The sequence below is a fragment of the Corvus brachyrhynchos genome, unplaced genomic scaffold, assembly GCF_000691975.1.
Source record: "Corvus brachyrhynchos isolate BGI_N302 unplaced genomic scaffold, ASM69197v1 scaffold152, whole genome shotgun sequence".
NCBI lineage: Eukaryota > Metazoa > Chordata > Aves > Passeriformes > Corvidae > Corvus > Corvus brachyrhynchos.
In genome coordinates, this window is record NW_008237447.1 from 4,544,056 (window position 1) to 4,570,052 (window position 25,997).

The window sequence follows — 25,997 nt, forward strand, 5'->3', positions numbered from 1 at the left end:
GGTCCTGTAGCTCTGGGTGTTCTGAGTGGATTGGCAGCTGGCTGGGTCAGGAACCCTGCAAGTGGAAGGAGGTGAGGTTGTCTTGGTTTGTTTTCTTGAGTTATGTTATTAATGAGCTACCTATTTTTCTTTTTTTCCTTTCCTGATGAGGTGAACTTGTAGTAAATAACTCTGATTTTTTTTAAAAAAAGTTCACAAATATATTCCCTATGGAAAGGGAGAGTTTGGGGTTTTTTCTTGAATTATTCATGACTGTGATTTTTGTGGGGTTTTTTTTTACTATAAGGGTAAATTACCTGCTCAACTATTTCCTTCTTGACTTCTGTTTTGACAGACTTCTATTCTTCTGTTTTGACAGATGGGTAAATCTCTGCACACCCATTCTCTTTTCTCCTGCATTTTGATGGCATATGGGGTTTGGGGATTTTGGGGAAGGGGCAGAAGAAGAAAGAGGTGAGAGAGGTTACACCATCATTTTCTAGAACTAAGGCAGTTCCATGGTAAGGGCATGCTTTAAAACACCTAATTCTTTCAGTACAAAAATGGAGTAATAGTCTCATAAAGAAATAAACAGGTAAAATTGCTTTTCTAGGGCTTTAGAGAAGTAACTATTGGAACCTGCATTTGAATTCATGAGCACTGAACCAGAAACTATTCCAGCTCTACCTAGCTCTAAAAATAAAGTTTACCTTGCTGAAAGTCAGTGTCGCCTTTGTCCATTGACAAAGGCTATAGTATTATAATGATTTCATGCAGCTGAGTATGACTCTAGGCAATTCAGAATTCTCTGAAACATAGTGGAAGCCTCTGTGCCTGTATTTTGATGCAGAGCCATAGTGTCTGAGGTATGGACATAGCCTGATTTCTCAAAAGCGAGTCTCCAGGCTTAATACTTACATGTTCAAGCGTTTTTAACTGAATGCAATTGAATGTCATATATGCAGGTAACAGTAGTAAAATACAACTTTTGGCAGGGCTTTGACTAAAGCTATTGGTCTGGAGGCTATTGCAGCTGGAAAAAAAAAGAGCAATATAAATAAAGAAGCTGCAAAGATGGTGGCAAAGGTGAAAACACTGATAAGGGATTCATTTAGACAGAAGGAAGTAGGAGAGCAAGGACACTACTTGAGGCAACTGTGCTGTAGGAGTAAATTGACAAAGGAACCTCATTTGAGGCAGCTGAATGGGCAAGTGTGAGGAAGGAGATTGTGGTCCTTCCATTTGATTACAAGGTCAGAACTACCTATGGGAAGGAATGGCTGGGTTACTTAAAGGATTTAGAAAACAACTGTCCACAAGGTTGCCCAGGAGGCAAAGAGTGCAGTGGAACAACAAGGATATAACTGGAAGATAATAATGTATGATATTCCATGATGCTGATAATGATAGAATACTTCATAGAGTTGATTCAACAAGCTAAGAAACATGGGACTGGAATTACTTAAATCTGAGTTTGTTTCACATGGGCACAGGGGGACATATGTGAATAGTAAAAGTGAGTAAAATGAGAGTTTAAGTGGCAACATGTTTCATAATGATGCCTTTGCCAAGTCTCATCAAAGAGCTATTGGTGAACTCCACATTCCCAGAAGGATCTAAATCAGTCAAAAATATGTGGGGCAACTATAACAATAAGGACAGGACTTCACTGTGTGGGGAACACAACATGAGGTAGCTTTGGGTGGGAGCCTGAGACAAGTGGCCATGAACTGCCACCCTTGGCACAACAAAGGGCACAGGGACCTGTGGCACAGCCAGGTGAGGGACACTGAGAGGCACGGCAGGAGCCCTTGGCTCGATGGCTCAGGAGGAAGAGCGAGACTTTGATGCTCTTGGACTGTGAGGGGATGAAAGCCCAGGGGTTCCTTTGTTCAGGGTCCCTCCATGGAGGCACCAGCTCAGGCTGTTCCTGTGTTACTGCTCTGTGGATAAATGGCTTTGTGGAATGAGACCTGTGATACTCTGCTTTGGGAAACCTGGGACTGAGCCAGTGAGGAAACCTGGTCTGGCTGTGAGTGGGTGTGCAAGGAGTGCAGCAGGGACCTGCTGGGTCACTGGAGCTGAACCTGGGAAGGGGCCTCAGTGCCAGTCTGTGACACTGGGAGTGTGGCTGCCAGAGAGTCTAGTGAATGGTCACACTGAAAGTTTCCTTAACAATAGGAAAGAGACCTGGTACTGAGAAGCTTTTAGAAAATCCCTGCAGACAATCTAACTCAGATGTTAATTTTCCTTCCAAGAGCCCAGGCTTGTCATTGACATTAAGGGAGTACTGGAGTGCAACAGCAAACATTCAGGCAGGTTGCTGAGATTATCTGCTTTGCTAACCAAGATACAAAGAGAACAACAATTTTGTGTGTGTGTGTTATCACTACTCATAAGGGTTATTACAAAGCAACAAAAGAATGACAGACAATATAATGCACACTGCTGCTTAGAAAAAAAACACATGAATTAAATCTGCTTAAGGAATGTGAAACCAGAACTTATATGGCAGCTCTTTTAGCTGGGACCTGAAACATGAAGCATGAATATGAAGCTTTCTAAGTGATCACAAACATGAAGGGATGAAGGGAGGTTGTCTTAATTCCCATGCACTGCAGATACTGACAGCACAGGAGTTCAAAGCTCAGGCTCAAAAAGTCACTTTCTCCTAGATGGATGTTACTTGATTTCTGACAGAGCTGGCAATGTTCTCTCTCTTCTTACACACTTATAAGCTCTGTATGGCTTTTTAAGCCAATAAAGTCTCACTGAACTGAGACTGCTTTCTAATTATGGTATATGACAATACCTGTGGAAGCTCATTGCCTTCAATAAAGTTGCAGAGGTGGAACTGATTGGAAGTTAGTGAGGGATCTGGTAAACAATGCTCAAGAAAGAATAGGATTCAGCATTCTCACTCTTAGTTCAGTTGTTTTCACAGAGCTAATGAGAACAAAATCTAGTAAAACACTCTGTGTGATGTGAATGGCGATACAATCCTGCTGAATATAAAGATGCCATTGCCATTGAGCGTTCAGCATAGAAGTACATATTTATACAATCAAGAGAGCCTCGATGCTTCTCTAAGAATGTTTGTCTTTTTTTCCTCTTTTAGTCCTAGCTTTTAATGCTGTCATGTCCTCACAACAGGTGAGGCTTCAATCCATGCAATATGGAAGTCATTACATCTCACCTCTTTTGCATTTTCATTATAATTTTTTTTCACTTTGGGTTTTTTTTTTTTTTTACTTTTGCTCTTTATTTTACTTTTCATTTGTCATGGAGAAAAAGTTTCTCCACGTTCTTATATTGTTAGTCCCTGATGAACGCTTTGCATTTTTTTACTAAAGATGCAGGGTGTTTAATGGCAGATTTTGTGTAAAGAATAACATGTCAGGTATTGTATAGAGCAATAGATAACAGTGTATCAACAGATTTATCGAGTTTATCTGAATGCATATTTAAAAATGCCAAATGTGCTTTCAACTCACTTCTGGCGTGTCTTTTGAATCTCATTACAATACAACCTGGAGGGAGTTTGGAATCTGAAACAGAAGTAATTAGTTCTTTCTTTAAAGGAAATTTGCCCTTGCTAAAAGAATATGAGCCAAGGCCATTTTGATTCTTGCAGTGTTTAGTACATGGAGACTACTGCAATTCTAGGTGTAGGTCTCTTGTGTTTGCAAAGGCTCAAAATCAAAACATTATTGAGGATTTGCTCCTGATATAACCCTGACACCACAATGAAAAATAAATGTTTCTCATTACAAATAAAATAACATGTATAATGACCCTTAAGAATTTCCATCCCAATGTATTGCTTGACCCTACATGTGGTTGGGGTGCACTGTTATGATCACAATAGAGGGGGTGGAATTAACCTACATCAGAACATCTGACAGTCAAGGATGGAAATTGACAGGTGTTTTCCAGGTTTCTCCCTTATTTCTGTCAGTGCAAAACTATTATGTCATACTTGCATCTTAATACTCATATCAGGTTTGCCTACTCATCTGGGGGAGTTGAACTTTTTTGTTCACTGTAGACAACTCCCTTTTTCTTGAGATTCTCCTCTGAACAGATGCTGAACTGAGATATGGAAGTAGTATGGGATATTCTGCAGGCTTCATTCTAAATGGTCATTTCCAAGCAGAAATAAACCAGAAGAAAAAAAATCTGTTCCCAAGGACTTTGTAAAACTCCCCAGATCTGCATTTCTGATGGCTCAAGTGTAGCAGAAGTGGCAAATTCTCAGGGCAGCAGGAGTAAACAGGGTGTCACACAAGAGGTGTCTGCGGGAGTGTTCTGGATCCACGGTTTTAAAGCTGAGGAAGGTTTGGCACAACCTGATCTGGTTGTACATTTAATATTTTATTTGTATCCATTAAAGGAAAGAAAATTTTGGGGGCTTTTTTACTGGCTTAGCATTCTTCATTGCTATTCTCCCCCTCATTTACTTCAGTAGATGTGCTGTTAATGTTTTCAATTCTTAAATAGGGATGTTTGATCTAATTTGGTGTCTTGGTTTTTTTAAAAACCTTTTAGAAGCAAGAAAGTACAGGAGTGTTCATGCCAGGTTAAATGTTTCACATTGACTTGTGCATAAGGCAACATCTGGTGACAAAATGAAGCCAATTCTGGACCAACTGAATATAAACATTCATTGATTTTTTTTTTTTTTTTTTTTTTTTTTTTTTTTTTCTTATCCCATGGTTAGTAAAGTTTCCAATGCTCCAAAGAGGTGCACTGTGAATTCCATATGGATAAAGCAATTTTGCAGTTTTACAGTTCTTGTGTTGAAATTTTGCACATCCATCTTGCCGTTTGTCCTCACGATGCTCTTTCCTGGCATGTCCACCAAAACTGCTGCCGTCATTGGAAAAGTGAGCAGAGTGATTCTATCAGTGACTGGTCATTGTGGAGCAAACAGATTATGCAGCTGTAAGAGAATCATAGAATCACAGAAAGGTTTGGGTTGGAAGGCACGCTAAAGATCATCTCATTTCCATGGGCAGGGACAGCTTCCACTAGACCAGGCTGGTTAAAGCCCCATCCAACCTGGGTTTGAACGCTTCTAGGGATGGATCATCTGCAGGTTCTCTTGGCAATCTGTTCCAGTGCCTCCTCTTTCAAAAATACCTCCACAAATCTCGTGTCTTACTCAGTTCTGTCAGATTTCTTTTTTTTTTTTTTTCTTCCCTCTGCTCTGTCTGCAGTTGTTATCTTCTGCTGGACATTGCTTTTGTAAAAGCCTGCCTCTGAGTAATGTTACTATAAACCCTTTTTTTTTTCATTGGTGTTGATCTCATAACTTTGTAAATCTAGGATGACTTCAGTGGGGTTGTCTGTCTCTCTAAGGTGAATCTTTATTGGTTAAAGAAATGTTGATTTCAACACAGTTAACAACACTTCATTCAAAGGAATGTGAGTCACATGCCTGTCACAAGTATGGGGTTTTTTTTGCTGTCAGTCTTTTTCTAAAAGAAACAGTGCCTTCATTCATATTATTTTTATTTATACTAGTGAAATATAATGCTGTCTGTTATTTTGCTGTGATTGAATTGCATTTGAAAAGTTAAGGGTTAACATCTTGAGAAATCATGTTTTTCTGAACTGGCTTATAGTGTTTAGTACAGCGTGTACTAAAGAAATGAAAAAACAGTCTTGGGCTAGTTCTAAGAGTTTGGAATGTGTGTGGCTACACTCATACACAGGAGTGTGTGGCAATACCTGCTCCAGTCCAGGAAGTGTGATAATCGTGTTAGAATGGCATTGCAGCTGACTCAATAAGCTCTACTTCTGAGCAGGTATCCTGTTTCAATTCCAAGAAAATTTCAGTTCTGTACTGTGTGACCATTCAAATGCAGAGTCTGTGAACTAAGGAGTGGTTGAGCCTTTGGATGCTGGGGATCCTGCATCTAAAAACCTGCTGGAAATGTGCTACACTGTGGAAGTCATGACCATGAGGGTATGCTGCCAGTCACCACATTATCAAAGAAGCCAGTGACAGGAAATTTAGAGAGCAAGATCCTCTGCTGGCAAATCCAGCACAGGCAAATTTCATAGGCAAGTGCAAGGTTCTTTTTAAGGCTGTCCTAGCAGGGAGGAAAGCAGTGTCACCCTGTTCCTGTTTCAAGCCCATTTGCCTCCAAATTGTCATCATTCCTGCACAAAGTCATGAGGACAAATTGAATTGACAGAAATAGGAGCAATCAGACAAAATGACGGGAGTCTCAGACATAGTATAGTCATTAACTCATGAATGCAAAGTCCATTGAAATTTTCATTGTCCATCTCATTAAGAAGTGGTGTTTCCGTCATTTTTTTGAAACTCTCAGGGTTTAAGTATTGTGAAGACATATTTTTTCCAAATTGTCTGTCAAAATTTCATGCTACAGTTACTGCTTTACTGCGTTTTGAGTTTTGGATGGCAAATTGGGAAGCTTGTGAAAAAATTCTCAAGGATGACCTTAATCTTTAAACCAGTATGGGGAGCGAATGTAGCAGGCTTAGTTCAGATAGTGCAATAGGAAAAGGGAGGAAGTCTGATGCTCTGTTTGTAGTGTTGGATGAGGCAAAAATGGGTGATACATAGACTAATTTAGATGGGAAGGACCTTTGGAGTTGTTCTGGACCACTCCCACACTTAGAGCAGAGGTGGTTTAGATAAATGGTTGACCATGACCTTATATACCCATTGTAATTTCTCAAACTTAGACTGATTAAATCTTCGAGGGGCTGGAACCATACTTAAAATGGATTTATCTCATTGTATTTTGTACCTCCTTGATTGTATTTCAATAAATGGTATCTTGGGGATTACGTGCTCTATGTTGGTTTGTCTGATGGGGATATCCCTTACTGGGCCTGTCCAAGTCTTGCTATTTATATCTTGGCAAAGGGAATTGGGAACAATGGTCTTGAGATGGTGCCTCTACTCTGCACTAGGACTTCTACTCTGCAGTGGCAAACAGATGGTGGGATTCTTCTTGGACCCTACAGTCCTGCTTTTGGCTTCTTAAATTAATTGAACTCTAATCTCTGATTCCTGATTGCTTCTATGTGGGCATACTGACTGCAGGAAGCTAATGCTGGTACCTGACTTCTCATTTCCTAAAACAGGAAAAATATGGTAGACAGCAGCCCTTTCTCTCTGATCTCCACTGACTGTGTTGCAGCTACATTTTGTCAAACTGTGACATTATTTCTGCATATTTACATGGATAATGTGGTGATTAGTAACAATTTTAAACAGCTCTGACCTGTATTGATTCTCTAAAACAAATGTCACATTCTTCACCTTTTTTTTCTATTCTCAGAGGTTTAAAGTGGCATTGTGTGTATTAGATATTAATGCATTACATTACTATGAGATTCTCAAATACAGAAATATCAGCTATACAAAACTTGGCTTGCTCTGACTTCTCAGGGAGGTGGTTCCATCTATTTAGTTTTACTTTTGCAGTGTGAAGTACAATTTACTGGAGCAGTTGTTTAAATCATCTAATGGTATAGTGCATTTAACTTGATATGTTATTTGTCGTGCTCTTAATGAATATTTGATCAGTTTGTACCTAGTTCACATTATTTTTTTTGTGTGCTTCTCTGTCTACAGGAAAAAAAAATAGTACGGGCTTAATTTAGAAAGGTCAAAATGGTAAACAAATGTAAAAGGGTCAATGTACTTCAGAGTGTAAAACCATGTCAGGTTGTGGAAGGATCGTTTTGGTCCTAATTCTCTGCATCACATAAAGGTGTCAGTCCTTCTTAGAGTTCGCTGATGCTAACAAAGGCAGACAAGAGCTGGCTGGTGAAACTGGGCTTTGCTGTTGTTTTAGACTTCTACTTTTTCAGCAGAGTATTTCAGTGTGTCACAGTATACAAATAGCCCTTACAGAGCAGTAGCACAGGGTTGCATTAATTGCTACATGCACAGCAGAGTCAATTAATAGTGATGAGTCTGTTTGGTGGATTTGATTTGGTAAGATTGGGGTTTGTTTTGTTTTGTTTCTCACTTCCACACCTGTACCCGGTACATGTACTCTCCACATGAATGGCATAACTCTTACTATTGGAAAACTACTGTGTGCACCACGAAGTAGACAGTTTGCAACAATTTTGGAGACCCAAAAAAAAATTTTCAAAGAATCTGAATGGAGGAGAGGAGTTTGTTTTTTAAAATAAAAATGGTTTCCTTGGAGAAAAAGCTCTCAGATCCATGTTTTCAGCTGGCTTTGTAATCACACGCATGTTGAAATGTTTCTGGCCAACAAACAAATCCTATGATGATTTCAAGGCAGGGTCAATTAAAATAAACAAATGTTTTTGCTTTCTAGGGAAGCTTTTGTGTCTGTAATGAAACAAATTATGAAGTACTTCAAAACAAAAATAAACACAGACTACCAAGAGTTTTCATTTGGGAACAAGTAGCTCATAGAATGGCAAGGAAATATACGGCTTATGTGCAAATCTGGTATTGCTACTGCTCTAATACCAGCACTAGTAGTCCCATTAGATTAATTACTCTTGAATTCAGAGAATCTACTCATTTGTAGAAGTCCCCATTAGTGCGAAGCAGGCCTGTAGCAATGAACTCAAACAAGGATTAAGAGCCATAAAAGAGTAGATTGTGGTTGTTTTCTATACTTTTTTGCAATAGGTACTTTACAGACTCTGTCTACCAAATAAGTGACAGATTTTGCAGCATGTGGTCCTTTTTTGCAATGTGACCATGTGGTTTAAGCTGGAATATATTGCTTTCATGGCACAATGGTAAAGAAAGAGGGTTTCTCTTGCAAGTCTCTATAGTCATTAATAAAACTACTCAGGGCTAGATAAATAAATTTGTTAAACTATACCTGTTGGGGACATGTATTTGGGGAATCATTGCAGTGATATAACTTAAAAAAGGCAAAAGTCTCCCCATCTGGAGCAGCCTGCAAGACTAAGATCCAACAGTCACCTCCAGACAATGAACTGTCATTTTTTGTTTCTTCTATTCCCTTTGTGTGTTTAACCACTGCTATATTTTATGGGATTGTGGGCTTGTCCACATCATGACCCTACATACTGATGTTGCATGTCAGGGATCTCTGGTGGGATAGCAGTGAATAAAGTGCTGGCATTAAGGGTATTAATTCTGCCTCTCCAGCTCATCGCCAGCTTACTAACAGCACTATTCCTACTACCATCAGTAAAAACAGGAGTAACTGCTCTGCCATCAAAGTGTGCCAGTAAACTCAGAGAGAGGAGATTGGGCGTGGCTGCTCAGCATCTGATGGGACAAAGAGATGGCAACATTGCCAGAATAAATAGAAGGCAACCTTACTGATAATTACCAATAGAGCAAAGATGGCAGTGGTAAAAGTGGTATATATGTTATATTTATATATAAATAAACACAGGCATTTTGAATGTTAGCCATTAATGTATGTATTACTGGGAAATATTTCTATCACCTTATGTTTTGTAGATATTTCTGTAACAAATTGGGGGTGGGGGGATAGTATTTATAGGTATTTTTTCTTATCTCTAAAGTATCAGTACGTAATATACCATGACTATGTGTTTTTGCCATGTGATGATACTTTCAAGGCTGTGAGGAGAAAGCTGCTATTAATCCTGTCTATAGATTTTCTTTGTTGTGTTTTTTGTTTCCTGACCTGTATCCATCTCCTGTTTTCCTGGCTTTTCTTTGTAACTCCAGCTCTGCAAATTTGTGCCCCATAGCCTGACTAATCCAAGGAACAGAAGAGCTCACATGAAGCTCCCAGCCCCACAAAGCTTTGCTTGGGTGAGGTCTTGTTTGAAAACAGAAGTGTTATTAATATTAAGAGGAGAGGAGAGGAGCTCCTCGTGTTATTTGTGGAATGTAAATTGGAACTGGGGTTCAGAAACATTTGCAAAATTATAATACTATCTTCAGCTCAGCCTTTAGAAACACCAGATATATCCAGTTGTTTGAGAAATGAAGCTTAGACAGCAGCCCAGCTTGCAAAACCTTAGCTTTCCTTTCGAGCCTAGGATGGAGAGCATGAGTGCATGATGTGAGGTGTCACACATGTACAACACACTGACAACATTTCTTCAGTTCTCACAGGCCAAACTGTGTGAGATACCGATTGGTGCACATTTTTTGGTTACTCTGTGGTTGATGTGGACTATTCACCTGCAGAAGAAAACTGGAAGACCAGTTTAGCTGTCTGTATCCACAGCCCTCTGCAAGTTATTCTTGGCTTTTAAGCAACTGCAGTGAAATATTTGTGAAATATCCAAGCACGATAGCTGATTATAATATCTAGGTTGTCATAGGTAGTCCTAAGTATGTTACTCTGCCTTGTCTGGTGACAGAATTCAGCTGATTGTGTATCTGCTCTTGCTGCAAACTTGTCGAGTGTAAACTGGTAATCGTCTGGGGAAAGGGAAAGGAAGGGCAGAATTGGTCTGACAAGAATGGATGCTTACTGCAATATTTTTTTACTCCTGTTGCAATATTCACTGCTAGTTTCAGTTTCTAGAAAAATGAAATTGGCATGCTTCCTACCAGATCTACAAGAGGCTTTAGAGAAGTACTGTATCTACGTGTAAAATCAAATTACTTCATAAAAGGAAACGGAGGATGTCAGTTGGAGAGGGGAAAAAGAAAAGTTAGTTTCATTCATAATTTGTAGAGAGGAAAATTTCCATATTTAAAAGATTTGCAGGAAACTCGTGATTCTTTGAGAGGTAACTGTCATAAAGATGGAAACATTTTGCTGTGCTTTGAAGAGCCCCACAGCAAAGATCTTTGTAATGGTCCATCTCATACACCAGCTGAACAGAGACCAAATCAGCCAAAGGCAAGAGAAACTTTGGAGGGAAAATAAGACACTTTGATTTTTCATGGCATCATCAGTATAATTATGTGGAATACAGCAGATGTTTAAACATCATGCCTTGTTGTTGCTACTTTTCTCCCAAAAGAGAAGAGGTCATTGAAATACTTGACCTAAAAGTATTAAACCAGCTGTGTACAGGGCTGTTAATTTGGGGACACCCTCTAAAAACAAAAGATTCTTGAATCCAGAGACTATTTTTTGTTGTTGCTAAAACATAACTTTATTTATTTATTTATTTAGGATTTATTGAGGCAGTGCCTCAGTCAGCAGAATCATTGTAGTCAAGTGGCTGCTCACTTTGCAGGGCTCCTGCTCTGGAGCAGTGCACCATTTTTACATTTTCTTTATGCCAGAGCTCCTCTGGGCATGACATTTAAGTCTCTGGTGCCCCTAGAGTCACTGAGGAAAAATGAGGCTTCAGATTAGAAATGCTTAACTCAAATGCACAGATCTTCCCTTCTTTCACTGTTGCTCTCCTAATGCTGTGAGAAACTTCTGTACTTGTTTTTCCTGTTCCTCCTTCTCATAGTGATCCTGATTGCTGTTTGCTTCCTCCTCCTTTCCAGCTGCCATCACTCTTTTGTTCCCTTTCTCTTTCTTATCTCTCAGATCTTTTCTTCCTGCCTTCTTGTCTCAGCAAAATAATTTATTGTCCAACTTGACAGTCTTTTCAAGTTTTCTTTATTCGGTAAGTGCTTGCAGAGTACTTACTTAGAAAAAGTTTGTCGCCTATAATAGATGTGCATAACTAATCAATGTAAATGCATAATATAGAATTTTAATTAGTGTTATAATCTGAATGAAAACAATGAGCCCTCTCTTCCAGCTCAGGTTTTCTGTTGCTAGTCAGCGTGTTGCTGGCTTGGAAGCTGCTGGTGTTTTCCAGAGCAAAAAAACAAACTTGTGCTAGATGTTCCAATGCTTTATGTCTTGCTATTTCTTATAGCAAGGTTAGCAATATACCATTCTCTTTTGAAAATGCTTTGCAGCTGTTTTGCACAAGATTATCTGGGTAGACAAGGTCACTAAGAACTATAACATTTGTCCTTGAAACACCAGACAAAGCTAGGGCAATGTATGTAAGTAGTTAGTTGGGCAAGACACGTGAATTGTAGAATAATGGTCAGATTACAAACATTGCTCTGTGTGTACAGGTGATGTAATATAAAGTTTTCCTCCTACTCTACAGCCTTAATGTCAGTATGAAAAGTCTCTAATGCTGTTGTGTAACTGATGTTTTGAACAGCACAAGACAGGAATGTAATCGGATTGAACAGTTCCCATTCTTGTTCATGGACCAGCGTCATAAACTGACCTCCTGATTGTAACTGATGTACACAACAAGGCTTCAGCAGCACACCTTGCTGCTTCAGAATTTGACTCTGTTTTATTTTTATTTCGTAGAGCCTTTGTTTATGCTACAAATTGCCATGAGTGCCTTTTCCATAGTGGTTCCTGAAAAGGAGACTGTGTGCCACAATGCCATTTCTGTTTTTATTTCTGCAAATACTGAATCCACTTGATTCTAGTGGACTTCTGCACACCTAACAGAATATTCAGGATTTCATTGTAGTGTTTGAAGCAAAACTCTAGACAGTTAAGCAGCAAAGGAAGAAAAGCCTGGGGATGCCTTTCTGAAAAATGTCAACCAAGCAACTCTGCCATCAGGAATTTATGTATCATTCTAATGTAAACTCCGGGCATAAATACACAGTGTGCTTTCTCTGACACCCATCCAGATCACTCAACAGCTATAGGTGTCCTCCAAAGCATATGTGGGGATAGCAGTAGTGGAAATATTTTCTGAGCCTTCTTATGTCAAAAGACCAAAGCAGCAGTGACATTGACCTTCTGTCCTCTGCTTGAAAAGATGAAGGATTCATAAAGTAGGTAAGGGCAATACCTGTCTCCAGATGCAGAATCACAAAATGTTGCAATGGAGAAGATTAGTGATTGCATCTTTGACTTTTGTTATGCTGAGTTACAGATCTTTCAGCAGGTGGGACATTACCTTAGTGGAAAAGGAGCAATTGAAACCGTGAAGCCAAGTGCTGCACGAATACAAAAACAGTGGCTGATCTGGTCCCGTGGAGTTTTAAGGTGCAAGAGGAACAATTAAGAGGAAGGGTGTGTAGGAGCAAAGTAAAAAATTACTTTTGTGTCTTGATGATGTTGTTATGACTGGCTGTTTTTGTGCTTTTTCTGTGGATTCATTTTAGGAGGAGATATATTTATTTGAAAGACAAAGGGAGTGTGTGTTAAAATAGAAAGCTAAAGTAAAAGACTGACATTTCCGATCTGACTGAAGTAAGGACTTGAGTAATTTTTGTGTTCTAGAGATACATGAAACATACCACCAGGCAGCATTTTGGGAACTTTGTTTCCTCCAAAGAGTACCAAAGGAATGGTTTCAGTCTAAGATGCAAATGATTTATGACTCAGGTGAAGGAGTAAATACCATATCAGGGCTTCCTTGTTTCTCCATTTAAAACAAAATTGGAGGGAAAAAAAGAAGTTGTGTTTTTTTTGTTTGTTTTATTCTTTGATGTTCAATTTATCCCATAATTTATCTCTGATATTTTTACTTAAAAATTGCAGTCTCATCCCAGTGTAGTATTCAGCCTTCCTCTAATTCCCTGCTGGCTGCAAACATTGCTTCTTGCTCAGTCTTGCTATGCTGCATCTGTTGAAGCTGTTACAGGTTCCAGTTCACTAGATACACTACCGGAGTGCAAAGGGATTGAAGATCTGTAGGGACAAAAATGAGCTCCTTCACAGAGAGCAAAACTCTTTAGTGCACTGTTCTGATTTTGGCAGAAGGAACAGACTTTGGGACAGTCTGAGCCTCTCTCACATTGAGTGGAGAACACAAAAACCAGAACCTCAGACTACACATTGCAGATGAATCTCAAAAATCTATTTTGCTTAGCAGGAGGTAGATTTGCCACTCACCCCCATTTCTCTGTCTTCTCTTTTAAGGGCCAAACACTTGCTTTTGAAAGTAATGGTACCTTTATTCAACACTCCCCGTTGCATCAAGCTGTTTTGGTAAAACGAGACAAAAGACTCCAGACAGACCTACCCCTTCTGTGTGCATCTTGTGAGTGCTGTGACACTACACTTCAGCAGCATTGTTCTGATGGTTTCTTCAATGGTGCTGGCAGGGTCTGGGTGACTGCATAATCTGGGAAGAGGTTGTTCCCATTAGACACCAGTGACGTATCTTCCAGCTTGAGCCCCAAATCAGAAAACTTTGTGACTGGCACAAAGGGCTGAAATATAATGGCTGCAACATAATGTTGCAGGTATTTTACTACATTGAGTTATGCCAGCTTTTGCTTCACATGTGCCTTCAAGAATATATTGACTTCTCTTAATGGACAGGAATAACAGAGGTTATGATTCACTAGCTGAAGAACAGGCTGCAATTAAGTAAACTGGTAACTGTTTGATGTGATATCTGAAACTTCTCCCACAAATTGTGGACTAATGATTTTTCTATGTGTACAAATTATGCATTTGTATCGACCAAAAAAAAAGGTAGTACTCAAATTTATTTTGTGTGTGTTAAGTTTTACAAGAACATTCTGGGAGATCAACTTAAATTCTGAATTTAGAAAGTATGGCCTGGAGTTTATTGCAAGGCTCCAAGTAATGCTGTAAAAAAAATTCATTGTGAGGAACAGCTTGTTTAAGAAACTCAAAATTATGGCTTAAATATATCAGATGATTTGGATGTCCATCTGGAATTCAAGTGTGGAATTCTCGTGTGCATTACACATGAGAAGACACTGAAATATAAGGACAACTCAAAATTCAATAGGCTTGTGGAATGAGTTACTAACAGGAAAGATTATTGTGTCTCAGAGCATTATTTTCTCATCAAGTACACGCACATCCAGCTGTTTCGAGGGGTTTTGTATTCTTGATACTCATCTGGAAGTTCAGCATTCATTACTTTGCTTTAAGCCTATTAGCAGTGTTGGTATAGGACACAGATTTATGTCTGAACATGACCCAAGTTGACAAATTGACTCAATAAATGAAGTGATGTTTGGAAGCTATGGGCAAACAAACAATTATGTGAGAGTAAAAGATGCATCAGCTCAGCAGTCACATAGATGGGAAATTAAATCTGTCCTCTGGATCTACTCAGCATTTTTCTTTTTTGTTGTTGGGTTTTGGTTGGTTTGTTTGTTTGTTTTCCATCTGTGTTTCTTACATGTTGAACTTCATTCTAAATGTAAAGATTTTTGGACTGGCAAGAGGTTAGTTTTTTGTTTGTTCTTTTTCTTTGCACTCTGTCTATCAAATGGCTTTGGAGAGAGAATCATGGAATCATTTAGGTTGGAAAAAGCCTCTAAGATCACCAATCTAACACTGCCAAGCCCACCATTAAACCATGCCGCCAAGAAACACATCTTCACATCTTTCAAACCTGGGAAGCCTGTTCCAAAGTCTGACCACTCTTATGGTGAAATATTTTCTTCTGTTATCCAAACAAACCTTTCCTTGCTGCAATTTGAGGCCATTTCCTCTTGTCCTGTCAATAGTTACTTGTGAGAAGAGACTGATCCCACCAGGCTACGACCTCCTGTCAGGGAGTTTAGAGAGTGATAAGGTCCCCCCTGAGCCTCCTTTTCTCAAGGCTAAACAACCTCAGCTACTCTTCATCAGACATATGCTCCAGACCCTTCCCCAGACTGCACAAATTATGACTGTCCCCATCTTCTGGCTGGATTATAAAAGACCCTGAAATGTGTTGGTGATTTGTTCTGTTTTCTGAAAGGTTTCTTTGCAATGTGGGTTACATGGAAAACTGCTGCTCTTCTACCACCATATAAAGCACAAAACCAATTAACAATTAATAGGTGATTCCTGGTACCAAATTCCCCATGGCAGTATGGCTCCTCTAGCATTCTGTATGCTTGAAGAAATACATGTTTATGTGTACAAAGCCACATGCACTGTCCTACTTCCTTCTGGAGGAATTTGTCACCATCCTGAAAATGCCCTTCAATGTTCTAACTTGGAAAAGGTAGCTTTGGACTGTACCTTTTCCTTCTTTTCTCCCTGCTTGTACTTCTGTGTACCTGTATTTGAAAATACAGTTTAGATATATGGTGCCTGACAGGAATCTGAGGCTGGTGGAATGGGGTGTTGGGAATGTGTTGCTCACAGGATGCATTTCTCTTTTGCCATGTGCTTATTTTTTTCCTATGAGATAAGACTTGTGCTGCATGGGGTCTTGGATGGGGTTTTGAACAACCTGGCCTGGTTAGAGGTATCCCTGTCCATGAACTAGATGATGTTTAAGGTCCCTTCCAACCCAAGCCATTCCATGATATTTAGATTCCAAAATTACACTTGTTGCTCCCACAGTTTGAGGCACAAGATATATATGTGAACAGTAGTTGCTTTAAGAACAGTATTCTTCTGGAACACATTTTTTATCTTAAATGAGATACGTGTGTGTGTAATACATGTGCATAGATATATTTATAGGCAAAAGTATGATAGTAGTATAAAAATAACTGGGACCTGAATCAGATAAATTTGATTTTTCCTTCTCTTTGCGAAGCCTTCTGCAAACCAATTAATCAAATAATTCTTTCCCCCCATCTGTGAAATAGTGTTCATACTCATCTTTAAGCAATTCTAATCTCTGTTTAAGCATCACTATCTGGAAGCAGTGATATTAATTAGATCAGTGCAAGTTCTTCCTGGGCATAATGACAGCTGTATAGGAAAAAATGGTTTATCAGGTATTTTTGGCTACATGGAAAATAGAAAACCTTACGGCTTCTTTGAGTTTTGGCAGTGACTTCAGAGTCTCAGTAACACTGCAGAAAGCTTGGACTTTTCAAACAGTAATCCAAATGGGAAAACAAACAAAGTGTTTCATCCTCGAATTTAATGCATGAGACAAATGACTGCATCCTGGGACTCCCATTATTGGTAGAGGGAAATTGTGACTTTTAGAAAACGTTGGTATAAGCATTTTTAAAAACACTGCAAGACAAAGAGGAACATATTGAAAAGTGTATTTAGAATAATTAATGGTAAAGCTGCTAATAATATTGTGATAATTAAAGAACAGAAGCTGTATCTGGAATCAGACAATGAGCATTGGATCAACTATAGAAGAGTCCTAGAATTCATAATAAATATTTTGGGGCACTTAGGTTATTCCTACTGGTTTGATGATAGTGCAGTTTGTGGCTTTCAAATGGCTTTTCTTTTTTCTGTAAAACTGCCCACCGCTGCTAACATTGATCACAGTGCTTACTCACGTCCAGGTGTTGCTTGAAAGTAGCTTTAAATGCCAGTAATGAACAACCTTAGAGGTTCCACATCTCACTAGGTTAATGTATTTTTCAAGCCTGAAATCTGTTGTGGGCTCAAACTCTGATTTTTTGTTTTGTTTTGTTTTTTGGGTTTTTTTTGACCAAGGAAAATAGCTTTTTGTCTAATATTAGTTCCTTTCCCCACTTTTTTTTTTGTTGTTGTTTTTTTTTTGTGAAATCTTTGGGTTTTTTGTTAAAGAAAGAGGAGCTCTTTTCTCTGCATTATGGTATCATAGGTAAAATCAGTGCATCTCAGAAGCTTTTATTCTCATTATGCTGTAGAGGAAAGGCCTGGGAAGTAATAAAACCCTTATTCAGGCAGCCTGGAAGATTTTCATCTCATCTTGAGATGTGCCAAAGTACCTCATAATCGGCAAACAGCTGCACTGTCATTTCCTTTAGGTGCAATTTTGTCCTGAGCACTGAAGAGGAGGTGGTGAGTGGTGAGGGCATGTCCTGGGGTCTGAGGGGCTGAGTACATAAAGCAGCAGGGGCAAGGTTGCATTCAAATGGCAAAAAGATTTTCTGACTTTCTGATATGCTTGGAACATTGATTTGTCTGGGTTTTAGGACATTAATTTTAAATGAATTTTTTCAAGTCAGAAATATTTTAGTGCTTTGTTGCATTAAGAGGATTATTATTTTTCCTTCATCAGATGTTTGCTAACAAATGTGTCATCAATGCTATTTTTTTTTGAGATGAAGTACTGTAGAATGTGCATAGCACATAATCAGCTGTAGATTAGTAAAAAAGAGCAAATTAGGATTCCAAATAGGGAGTATTTTCTTTTCTTTCTAAAAAACCAATTTTTTCTGTTTTTCCTGTAATATCAGTTTGGTTTTGAAGTTAAGACTGCCATCAGTTTACAGGGATTTTGCTAAGTGTACTTCACTTAAGAGTTTTATGAAGTGTACATCACTTAAGGAAAATGGAAAATCTGAAAACAAATCTTCCAATTCGAATCCCAGACTTAAAAATCCAAATCAACCCCTCTATCTCTTAATAAAGTGTTACAGTCCTTGTGTTATATCGTAACATTCTGAAGCAGGGACTGTGGAAAGGTTTCTATGAGAGAGACAGGTATTAGAAAGAAAAACAGCATGCCATTCCAGAGAAAACTTATATCATTTACTTTAGCTGTGGTTTCTTCCCTTTTGTATTTGCTTTTTGCAAATAATCTGCTGCTCACAGCTTAATATTTGTGCGGAGAAATGTTATTGCAAAAAAAGAAAAGTTTGCAAAGGAAGATGATTTCTAAATGGGGTTTTCTGGGGACAGGCAACATCATGGAAATGCCAGTGGGAGGAAGACCTGAAAGCAGAATAGGTACCAATGCCCATAGTTACAGAGAACAGTGATTGCAACTAGGACTGATCTTTCTGAAACTCTTTAAAGCTTTACTAGTAATACATCATAGAAAAATAGGAGCTCAGGTGGCCCAGGGGACAATTGCATCAGCATAAATGGAAAACTTAAGCCACACAATGTCCTCAGCCACCTGTTGTAAACCCCAAGACTGCTTTCCATCTTCATACTAATTTTTCACTTCTAAATTATCCGTACTTGAAAGTACCTCAAACCTTGCACTTCAGTAGCTGTAAATAAATTCAGCAGCTGTAAAATAAATGCATATGCAGCATTAATTAGGGATTGAGTGTTCCCCATAACACATTCCTTGCAGATGATACCTACAGACTGTCTGAATGCTTCAGCTTCAATCCACTCCAGCTCCAAGGCGGCCTTCAAAAGCAGACTCACACAGATGTAGTTCTTGTTATTCTCTGGGAGTCAGCAGAGCCATTGAAGGAAGAAAAGGCATGGAGCTGAGAAAGGCAATCAGCTTTTTTTTTTGTTTGAAGATGGTGGGAAGGCTTTGTCCACAATTGCAGCTTCACCTGGGCTCCAAATTGCCTCTCAGTCAGTGCTCTTTGACGAGGCCAGGCACACCTCACTCCAGTGTGACAGCATCTCCTGTGAGCCAGGTTTACACAAACAGGCCAAGCTTGGTGTCCTCTTCCAGAATAAGGTCCTGATCAGATGGTTTTTTCTCTAATTAGCCAGACAAAGGCCCACGAACTTTCCAAGTGATTTGTTTGAGTAAGGAAGGCATTAGTATGTCATTTGGGATTTCTACTTATTTTATGAAGCATTTAAGCATCCTTCAGAAGGAATTGTATTACACACATATAATATCAGCTACATATAAGACTGTTTGATTCAACAATGAAAAAATAAACAGGGCAATTTTCTTCTTTATTGCCCAGTTTTCCCCCTCCATTTTCACTTTGTTGTCTGAAATACAATTAATAATAATACTATTTCTAGCATGTCTGAGTATCTATTGAAATAATAAATCAAACTTCCAAGGCACAAGTGTGACTTTAAAAATACATAAACATTAATGATCATCATTTTTCTCAGCTTTGTCTTTTTGTTTCTCACTTTGATAGCATATCAAACCATGCTTAATAAACCAGATACCCAAGTTAAATTGTGTACTGCATGTAGAACAGTTTTTGCCATGCAGACACGTAAATGGGCTTGGCAACCACTTTGAAATATAAAGAGACTCATAAGCAAAATATTCACCCCAAAAATCTACAGTTCAAAACATATCCACTTAGAATTCAGAAAGCAGATGAGTTTTTAAATGCAATCTTAAGCTTGGAAGGAGAATCTATCAGGAGATAATTGATTCCACCAAACAGAAACAATCATTGAAAATGTTCTGCCACCAGAGGATCCTAAGCACTATAGAAATGGTAATAACTCTATACTTTTCCTTATGATATTTCTGACAGATTTCTACAAGGCTTTGTCCCAGCTCACTGAGCAGGCACCCCTTCTTCGTCACGCTGCATTGCTCTGCTTTTGTCCTATTTCTTTCCTGGATGATGAAGGCAGCTGGGTTTTCACCTCCCTTTTCTCCTCCAGCAGAGCCAGAGGAGAGCCACGCATCCAGGAGTCTATGGGGGCCATCTCTCTGCCTCAGCAAAGGTGTCACAGTCCAGAACAGCATCACCTTGGGCTTCTAGCACTGCTGGCATTGACAAAAAGAGTGGGGCCTGAAGAAAGGCGAGACAGGGCCATCACTCCTCTTACCCCGTTGTAGCTCCAGTGGTGGAAGGAGCAAATACCCTGATACTCAGAGGGTTTTCTCCTGTTTTCTGGTCACCCACTTCTCTTTCCTTCTAAATCTCCCTTTCTTGTGGGAAAAAGTCCTATTCCAAGCCTAGGCTGTGTGCCCTGGGTATCCTGCAAAAAAGTCATTTTTGCCTGCCCATATGAAAAACCCTGGAGAAGGGACCATTGGCATCTTTATTCCAAACAAAACATTTTCATGGAAGTTATTCAAAGTTAAGTTAATGTGTCCAGACTTTGTGCCTTTTCCTTCTTCTCAGGAACAAATTGAGCAGATCTCTGCCTGCTTTAGGTTTATAATTTCTAACCTTCGTTATTTCCAAAACTGCAGTGAAAGACAAAGATTTTTCCTGATGTACTCAACTTTTCCTAGGCTTATCCAGTGGACAATCTGCCTCTAAACAGGGGTATGATATGTGCTTTGATTTAATATTCTATTTGTCTTTCTCTCTACCTGCACAAAGAATGTGCTTAGACAAGCTTACAAGGACTCTATGGAATAATTGTTCTGGCTCATATGTAAACAAGACATATTTTACCTCTTGTTGATGCTCAGCAATTTTACTGCTTTTTAGTTTTGCTCTGTCCTCCTTTTCATCAATGATTGAATTACTTTAGAGAATTTTAATAAAAAGATGTTTGCTCTATGGGAGAGGAGGATTTATTGTTGGGGGCTCTGTGTGTGTGAGTGTATATATACGAAACTTCTGTTTCTCTTTTTTCTTTAATGTAGAGTTGTGCTGACTTGCCAGTGTTTTCTGGGAGAACGAGCTCTTGGAGCCATCCTGGTCAGCTCTAACTGGTTTTAATTAGACTCAGCCTGAGCATATGAACACACGTGCAGATTCTTAGAGTCCTTTAATGACCCCTTGATTGGAGAGGGAAAAATATTGCCATGACTTAGGCATATGAGCTATGATCTTACTCTCACAGACAGGAAAGACTGTGATGTTTCAGAGTAAAGGAACCAACCCAGCAGGATGGGTGAGTAGGGAGAGAGAATTTCCAAAAGGAGAAGCTAGAGGTGTTGGTGCTAATTTAGGAACCAGAGACCCTCCTGCTTTAAGGTAGTAAGGAAAAAAATGCATTTTTCTCTCTTTCTAATGAGATATATTTGAAACACAACACTGTTATTAACTTCCTATATGTTGTCTCTCTGTTCTGTTTACTCTTATCAGTTCTTCTGAACCCTGCAGTTGGGCCAATTTCAATACTGATAATTAAACTCTTTCTGCATTAGTGTTCCCCCAAACAAAGCCAAAATATTGCGTCCAACTCATCTGGCTCAGTTAAGAGATTCTGGATGATGTATTACATCTTTTTTAAGAGTTAAAAAGCCAAATAGTTATAAATAGATGTGTAAAATCATACCACTGGATCTCAGAAGCACTGCACTCAAGGAGCGCAATACAATTGACAAGCAATTTAAGCCAGAGTGTGAAAGGATGCAGAAATAACAAGATTTGCATGAAAAATATTGAGATCATGAGAACATCAAATTTAAACAAAAAACTCGTGTGCCTCATGACTAAATCATGAGAGCTGGCATTGCTGTTATAGCATTCAATATGCTTGGCTTTTGAAAATAGTTTTATAATGAGGGTGGAGTGTATCTGTCTGTACAGAAAATGAGCATTGTTTGTACCTAGCTAGCTCATTACTATGAGAATCAGGAATGCAAGACTTTCAAATCTTAATACAGGTCAGAAGATCTCAGATGCTTCCAGCTATGGTTGAGCCCACATTGTCAGGAAGATAACCCCAAGCAAAGACAGAAACTGACCCTGCTTTCAAATCAGTCAATCAGTCAATCAATCAGTGATTAAACAGTGCCACCAAAAAAGAAAAAAAGTAGAGGGAATTTCAATCAGGAATCTCAATCAGGTAGATGATTGTCTATTTATTTCATCTTATCAGTGACAATCATTTGTCTTGGGGCAGAATAGAGTTACATCAGTGATGGTGGCAGAAGGGTCTGAAGAAGGGTCATTGCAAAGAGATTCCCTCCCATCCATCCGTCTTTACTCTTGACTGACTTACAACCACCATGACAGATTTCTTTCATTTTCTTTTGCTGCTGTTTTGCTTTCTGACACGCTGCACGGTCAAGATAAAGCTGATATATACTCATTGTCTAAGGGAAAGCGTGGACTTTCTAAATTGGTTTATGCTTTCACTGTATACTGTAGCACTGCACATGGGGGTGGTACTTCCAGGGATTCTTTGTTTAATTCCATGAATGAGTTGTCATAAATTAAGGTGCTTCAGGTGCATTCGTATTTTTTAAATTCTTTCCCGAAACTGAAGTGTCAAAAAAATATCTTACAAAACCATTTAGCTCTGGAATTTAATATTCCTCTTTTAAATTTAGTGGTGCTTGCTGAGATTTCTTCAATACCTTACATTCTGAATATTTTAAATAAGCATGTAAGATGCCCACATAGGGATTTTTCTGTTTGTTTTTAAAATAGCTATCATCCTCATGATAATGCCGAGCAGCATTTCTATAGACAATCTTTTTTTATTTTATACCGAATATAGAGTAATTTCTGCTGTCTGTAAGTTGTTAGGCTCAGCTGCTTCATAGCATTGTATTGAACACGAAATACACCCCTGGAAAAGACTCAGACTGCTCTCCTAAAAAAGTAACTGACATTTTCCTTTTTTTTTTTTTCATTTTAAATTTACGAGTTATGAATTCATGGACACTTCACACCACCTTATTTCTAATTTAAAGCACTTAAGCCAAACAGGACACTTGGTGCTGTGTTGTAATTCCTGGCAGCCGTGTTCCTTTTGCTGTGTCACTTTTCTTCATGTATTTCATGGCTGACACTTTGTAACAGGAATGCTTTTGTCCTGAAAAATCAAAAATGCAATTATATATTCCAAAGGCTGCAGAATTTGGATCTACTTAGTCTAGATATTGTAAAGCAAAGATCTTCATCCTTGTTATTGGTACAGCAAAACAGAAATACAGATCCTGCCTCAAAAATATCTGATTATGGTATTAGGTTTTGTCTTTTTGAGTTTGCAGCTTAAATTAATGGCTGGATTCTGTTTGGCATCAACAGGCCTTCAGTGTGTTTGCTTAACACAAGCTTAAAATGTTGTGACAATGATGTGTCCAGTATTACAAGAATTGTGCTAATAAAACTGCAGCACAGTAGCAGTAAAATAAACCATGAGGGAGGAAAACTGGGTATTGATGTGCAATTTCACGCTGTTCACCATGACTCCAGCAATTAGCAGTAAAAATGAGATTACTTTACCTGGAAAAGGAGCCTCTTTCTGAACAGTGCATTTTACTATTCTCGTCCGCATTGCAAACGTTCACGTGTTGGAAATACCCCAGTAAGAGCAGACCTTTCTTCTTGCCAGAACTAATACCTTCCTGTTGGCCATGAGGAAATGGAGAGAGAAGCAAATTGCTCTTTCTTTCTATCGTCCTGCCTCTGCCTGCCTTCCCCTAAAATGTGTACCCAGTTGTACCTCTTTTCTTTGGGACAGCACCTCGTACCCTGTGCCACAGAGAGCAGCCAAGGCAAGGGAAGGATGGTCTTTAGTGGACCCTCCCTTCCAAAAAATCCCATCTGGCCAAAGATCCCTTCCTGCTGCCTTGGTCAGCTCAGTCTTACGTGAGGAAACAGCATTTATTTTCTAGGAAGTCTGTCAAGTCCAGAAGAGGTTATGAGTCTGGAATGCTTAAGCCCTGAAAGAGCAAAGAGTTGGGCAGTTTTTGGGTTTTTTGAGGTATCAGAAATGACCGATCTTTGACATAACTTATGTAGCCAGAAGACTGGATTGCTCTCACCTTGGCAGCATCATGCAAGTCAGGTCCTGCAGTATTCAATGTCTAAGTTATCCATTGAGAGACAACTAGAGGAAAACCATTCACCAAATCTGTTTTTTCCCAAAACATTCTGCAGAGGTACTACAGAGTAAGGAAGTTTCATGCTCCAATGGGAAAAAAAAATGAGGTTTGGGGTGTATCTTTGTTCCCCACAGCAGATTGGGATGTTTCCTGAGGAATAGATAGACCAGAACCTAAATTTCAGTAAAAAAATTCAAATGTAGGTTAAAAGTGAGCTTTGTTGGAAGGCTTCAACTTTAATTATTTTTTATTGACAGGGAAAAAATTCTATCCCCATAATACAAATTCCATCAAAAAAAAAGCCTGAAGCCCTGCTGGATACTTTGCCAAATTTTAGTGTATTTAGAACCTTAGTACTCATTTTCTGTTTCTAGGTTTGTACATTACCCAGAACAACACCAGGTTTTTGTCAGTTTTTTCCTTTGCACTTAATATTGTGTATATTTTAAATATCAGTGTCTTTAATTGTCTAGGATTGAGAGAGATATGTAAAGATAGTTCTTATTTACCTTTGGTCTTGTGTCCATCTTACAGAGCGGAGTGCATTTTACAAACTGTAATTACAGGAAAAGTCCTGTTGTGGAGAAACATAATCTTACCTCAACTTCTCCAGTTTGCAGAAGCAAAAATGCAAGAGAGAAAGCCTCGTGGAAGCTTTAAAGCCTTTTAGTTCTGAGTTTATTTAAGGGCAAGTCATCTTGGAAGTGGACTGAGGAGGTTGTTCTGATTCTGTTGGTTTTTTGGGGTTTTTTTTTTGCTTTTACACAGTGTCTTTCATGTTAGAATGTCCTCTAAAGAAAAGCATTTTCAAAGTTATATAATAATTTTTTCATTGTTAACTGCAAGTCGAAAGGCATTATTATTCTTTATTTTTTTTTTAGAAAATCTGTAATTTTACAAAACTTTTCACTGCAAGCAGTTTCTTTCCCTCTCCTTACTCTTTTCCCCTGGATTGCCATTTTAGAGAAAGAGCTGGAAATATCTGCCTGGCTCTTTTTACACCACCCCTATTTCTGTACTTTTCTACTGCTGGACTTTACACATGACAAAATGTGACTAAATATCTGTCAGATGCTGTCTGTTATCTCTTTGTCTCATCAGAGGAAGAAGTACGGGCAGTGAAGTGTTATGTTTTGATTGGGATTTAGGTTTTTTAATTTGCACACATTGGTCTGTATTTCTGTTAGTATGTTCAAGGTCATAAAAATGTACTTTGTTCTTCTGGGGAAAAATAGTGCTTTCTTCATCCAGGATTTCTTTTCTCAGGGCCTAAGAAAACTGTTTTCAGCTCAGCCCAGGTTGGCTCAGCCAGCAGAGCCTGTCACTGGTTTGTATCCTGGAAGTGGGGGGTAATTTTTCACACCTTAGGCTGTTAAATGTTCAGAGCAATTATACTTTTCATTTCAATAATTTCTCATGTGGAGAATGGAAGAGAGATTTTAGCATGTGTCTTCATTAGTCTGTGGTACTGGGGAGATGAACTGCAGTTCAGCAGCAGCAGACAGAGCTTCCCAAGAGGTGATTTTTTAAGAAAGAAAGAAAGAAACCCTCCAACCTGTCACTGTAATGTAACCAGAAATTTGCAATGAAACAAAACAGAGGTCAAACATCCATTTTATTTTATAAAAGTAGTATCCAGACCACTGTGAAGAAGGAAATAGTAGCTAATATAGATGACACAGAGAACTCAGAAAAATCAGAATTCATTCATGAAGTGTGGAAAAAAACTGAGGAAATATGGCAAAGCATTCATAATGTTAGTACATATCTTGCTA

General features: G+C 38.8%; 1 protein-coding gene across 1 annotated transcript in view; it reads left to right on the top strand.

The window, feature by feature from the left end:
- Window positions 1-1,798: 1,798 nt before the first annotated feature.
- GBE1 (glucan (1,4-alpha-), branching enzyme 1) overlaps window positions 1,799-25,997 on the top strand; it is a 255,997-nt gene continuing 231,798 nt past the window's right edge. The window contains exon 1 of the mRNA XM_017731427.1: window positions 1,799-1,839. Coding sequence (XP_017586916.1) covers window positions 1,799-1,839 — 41 coding nt within the window. The remainder of the gene's footprint in view (window positions 1,840-25,997) is intronic.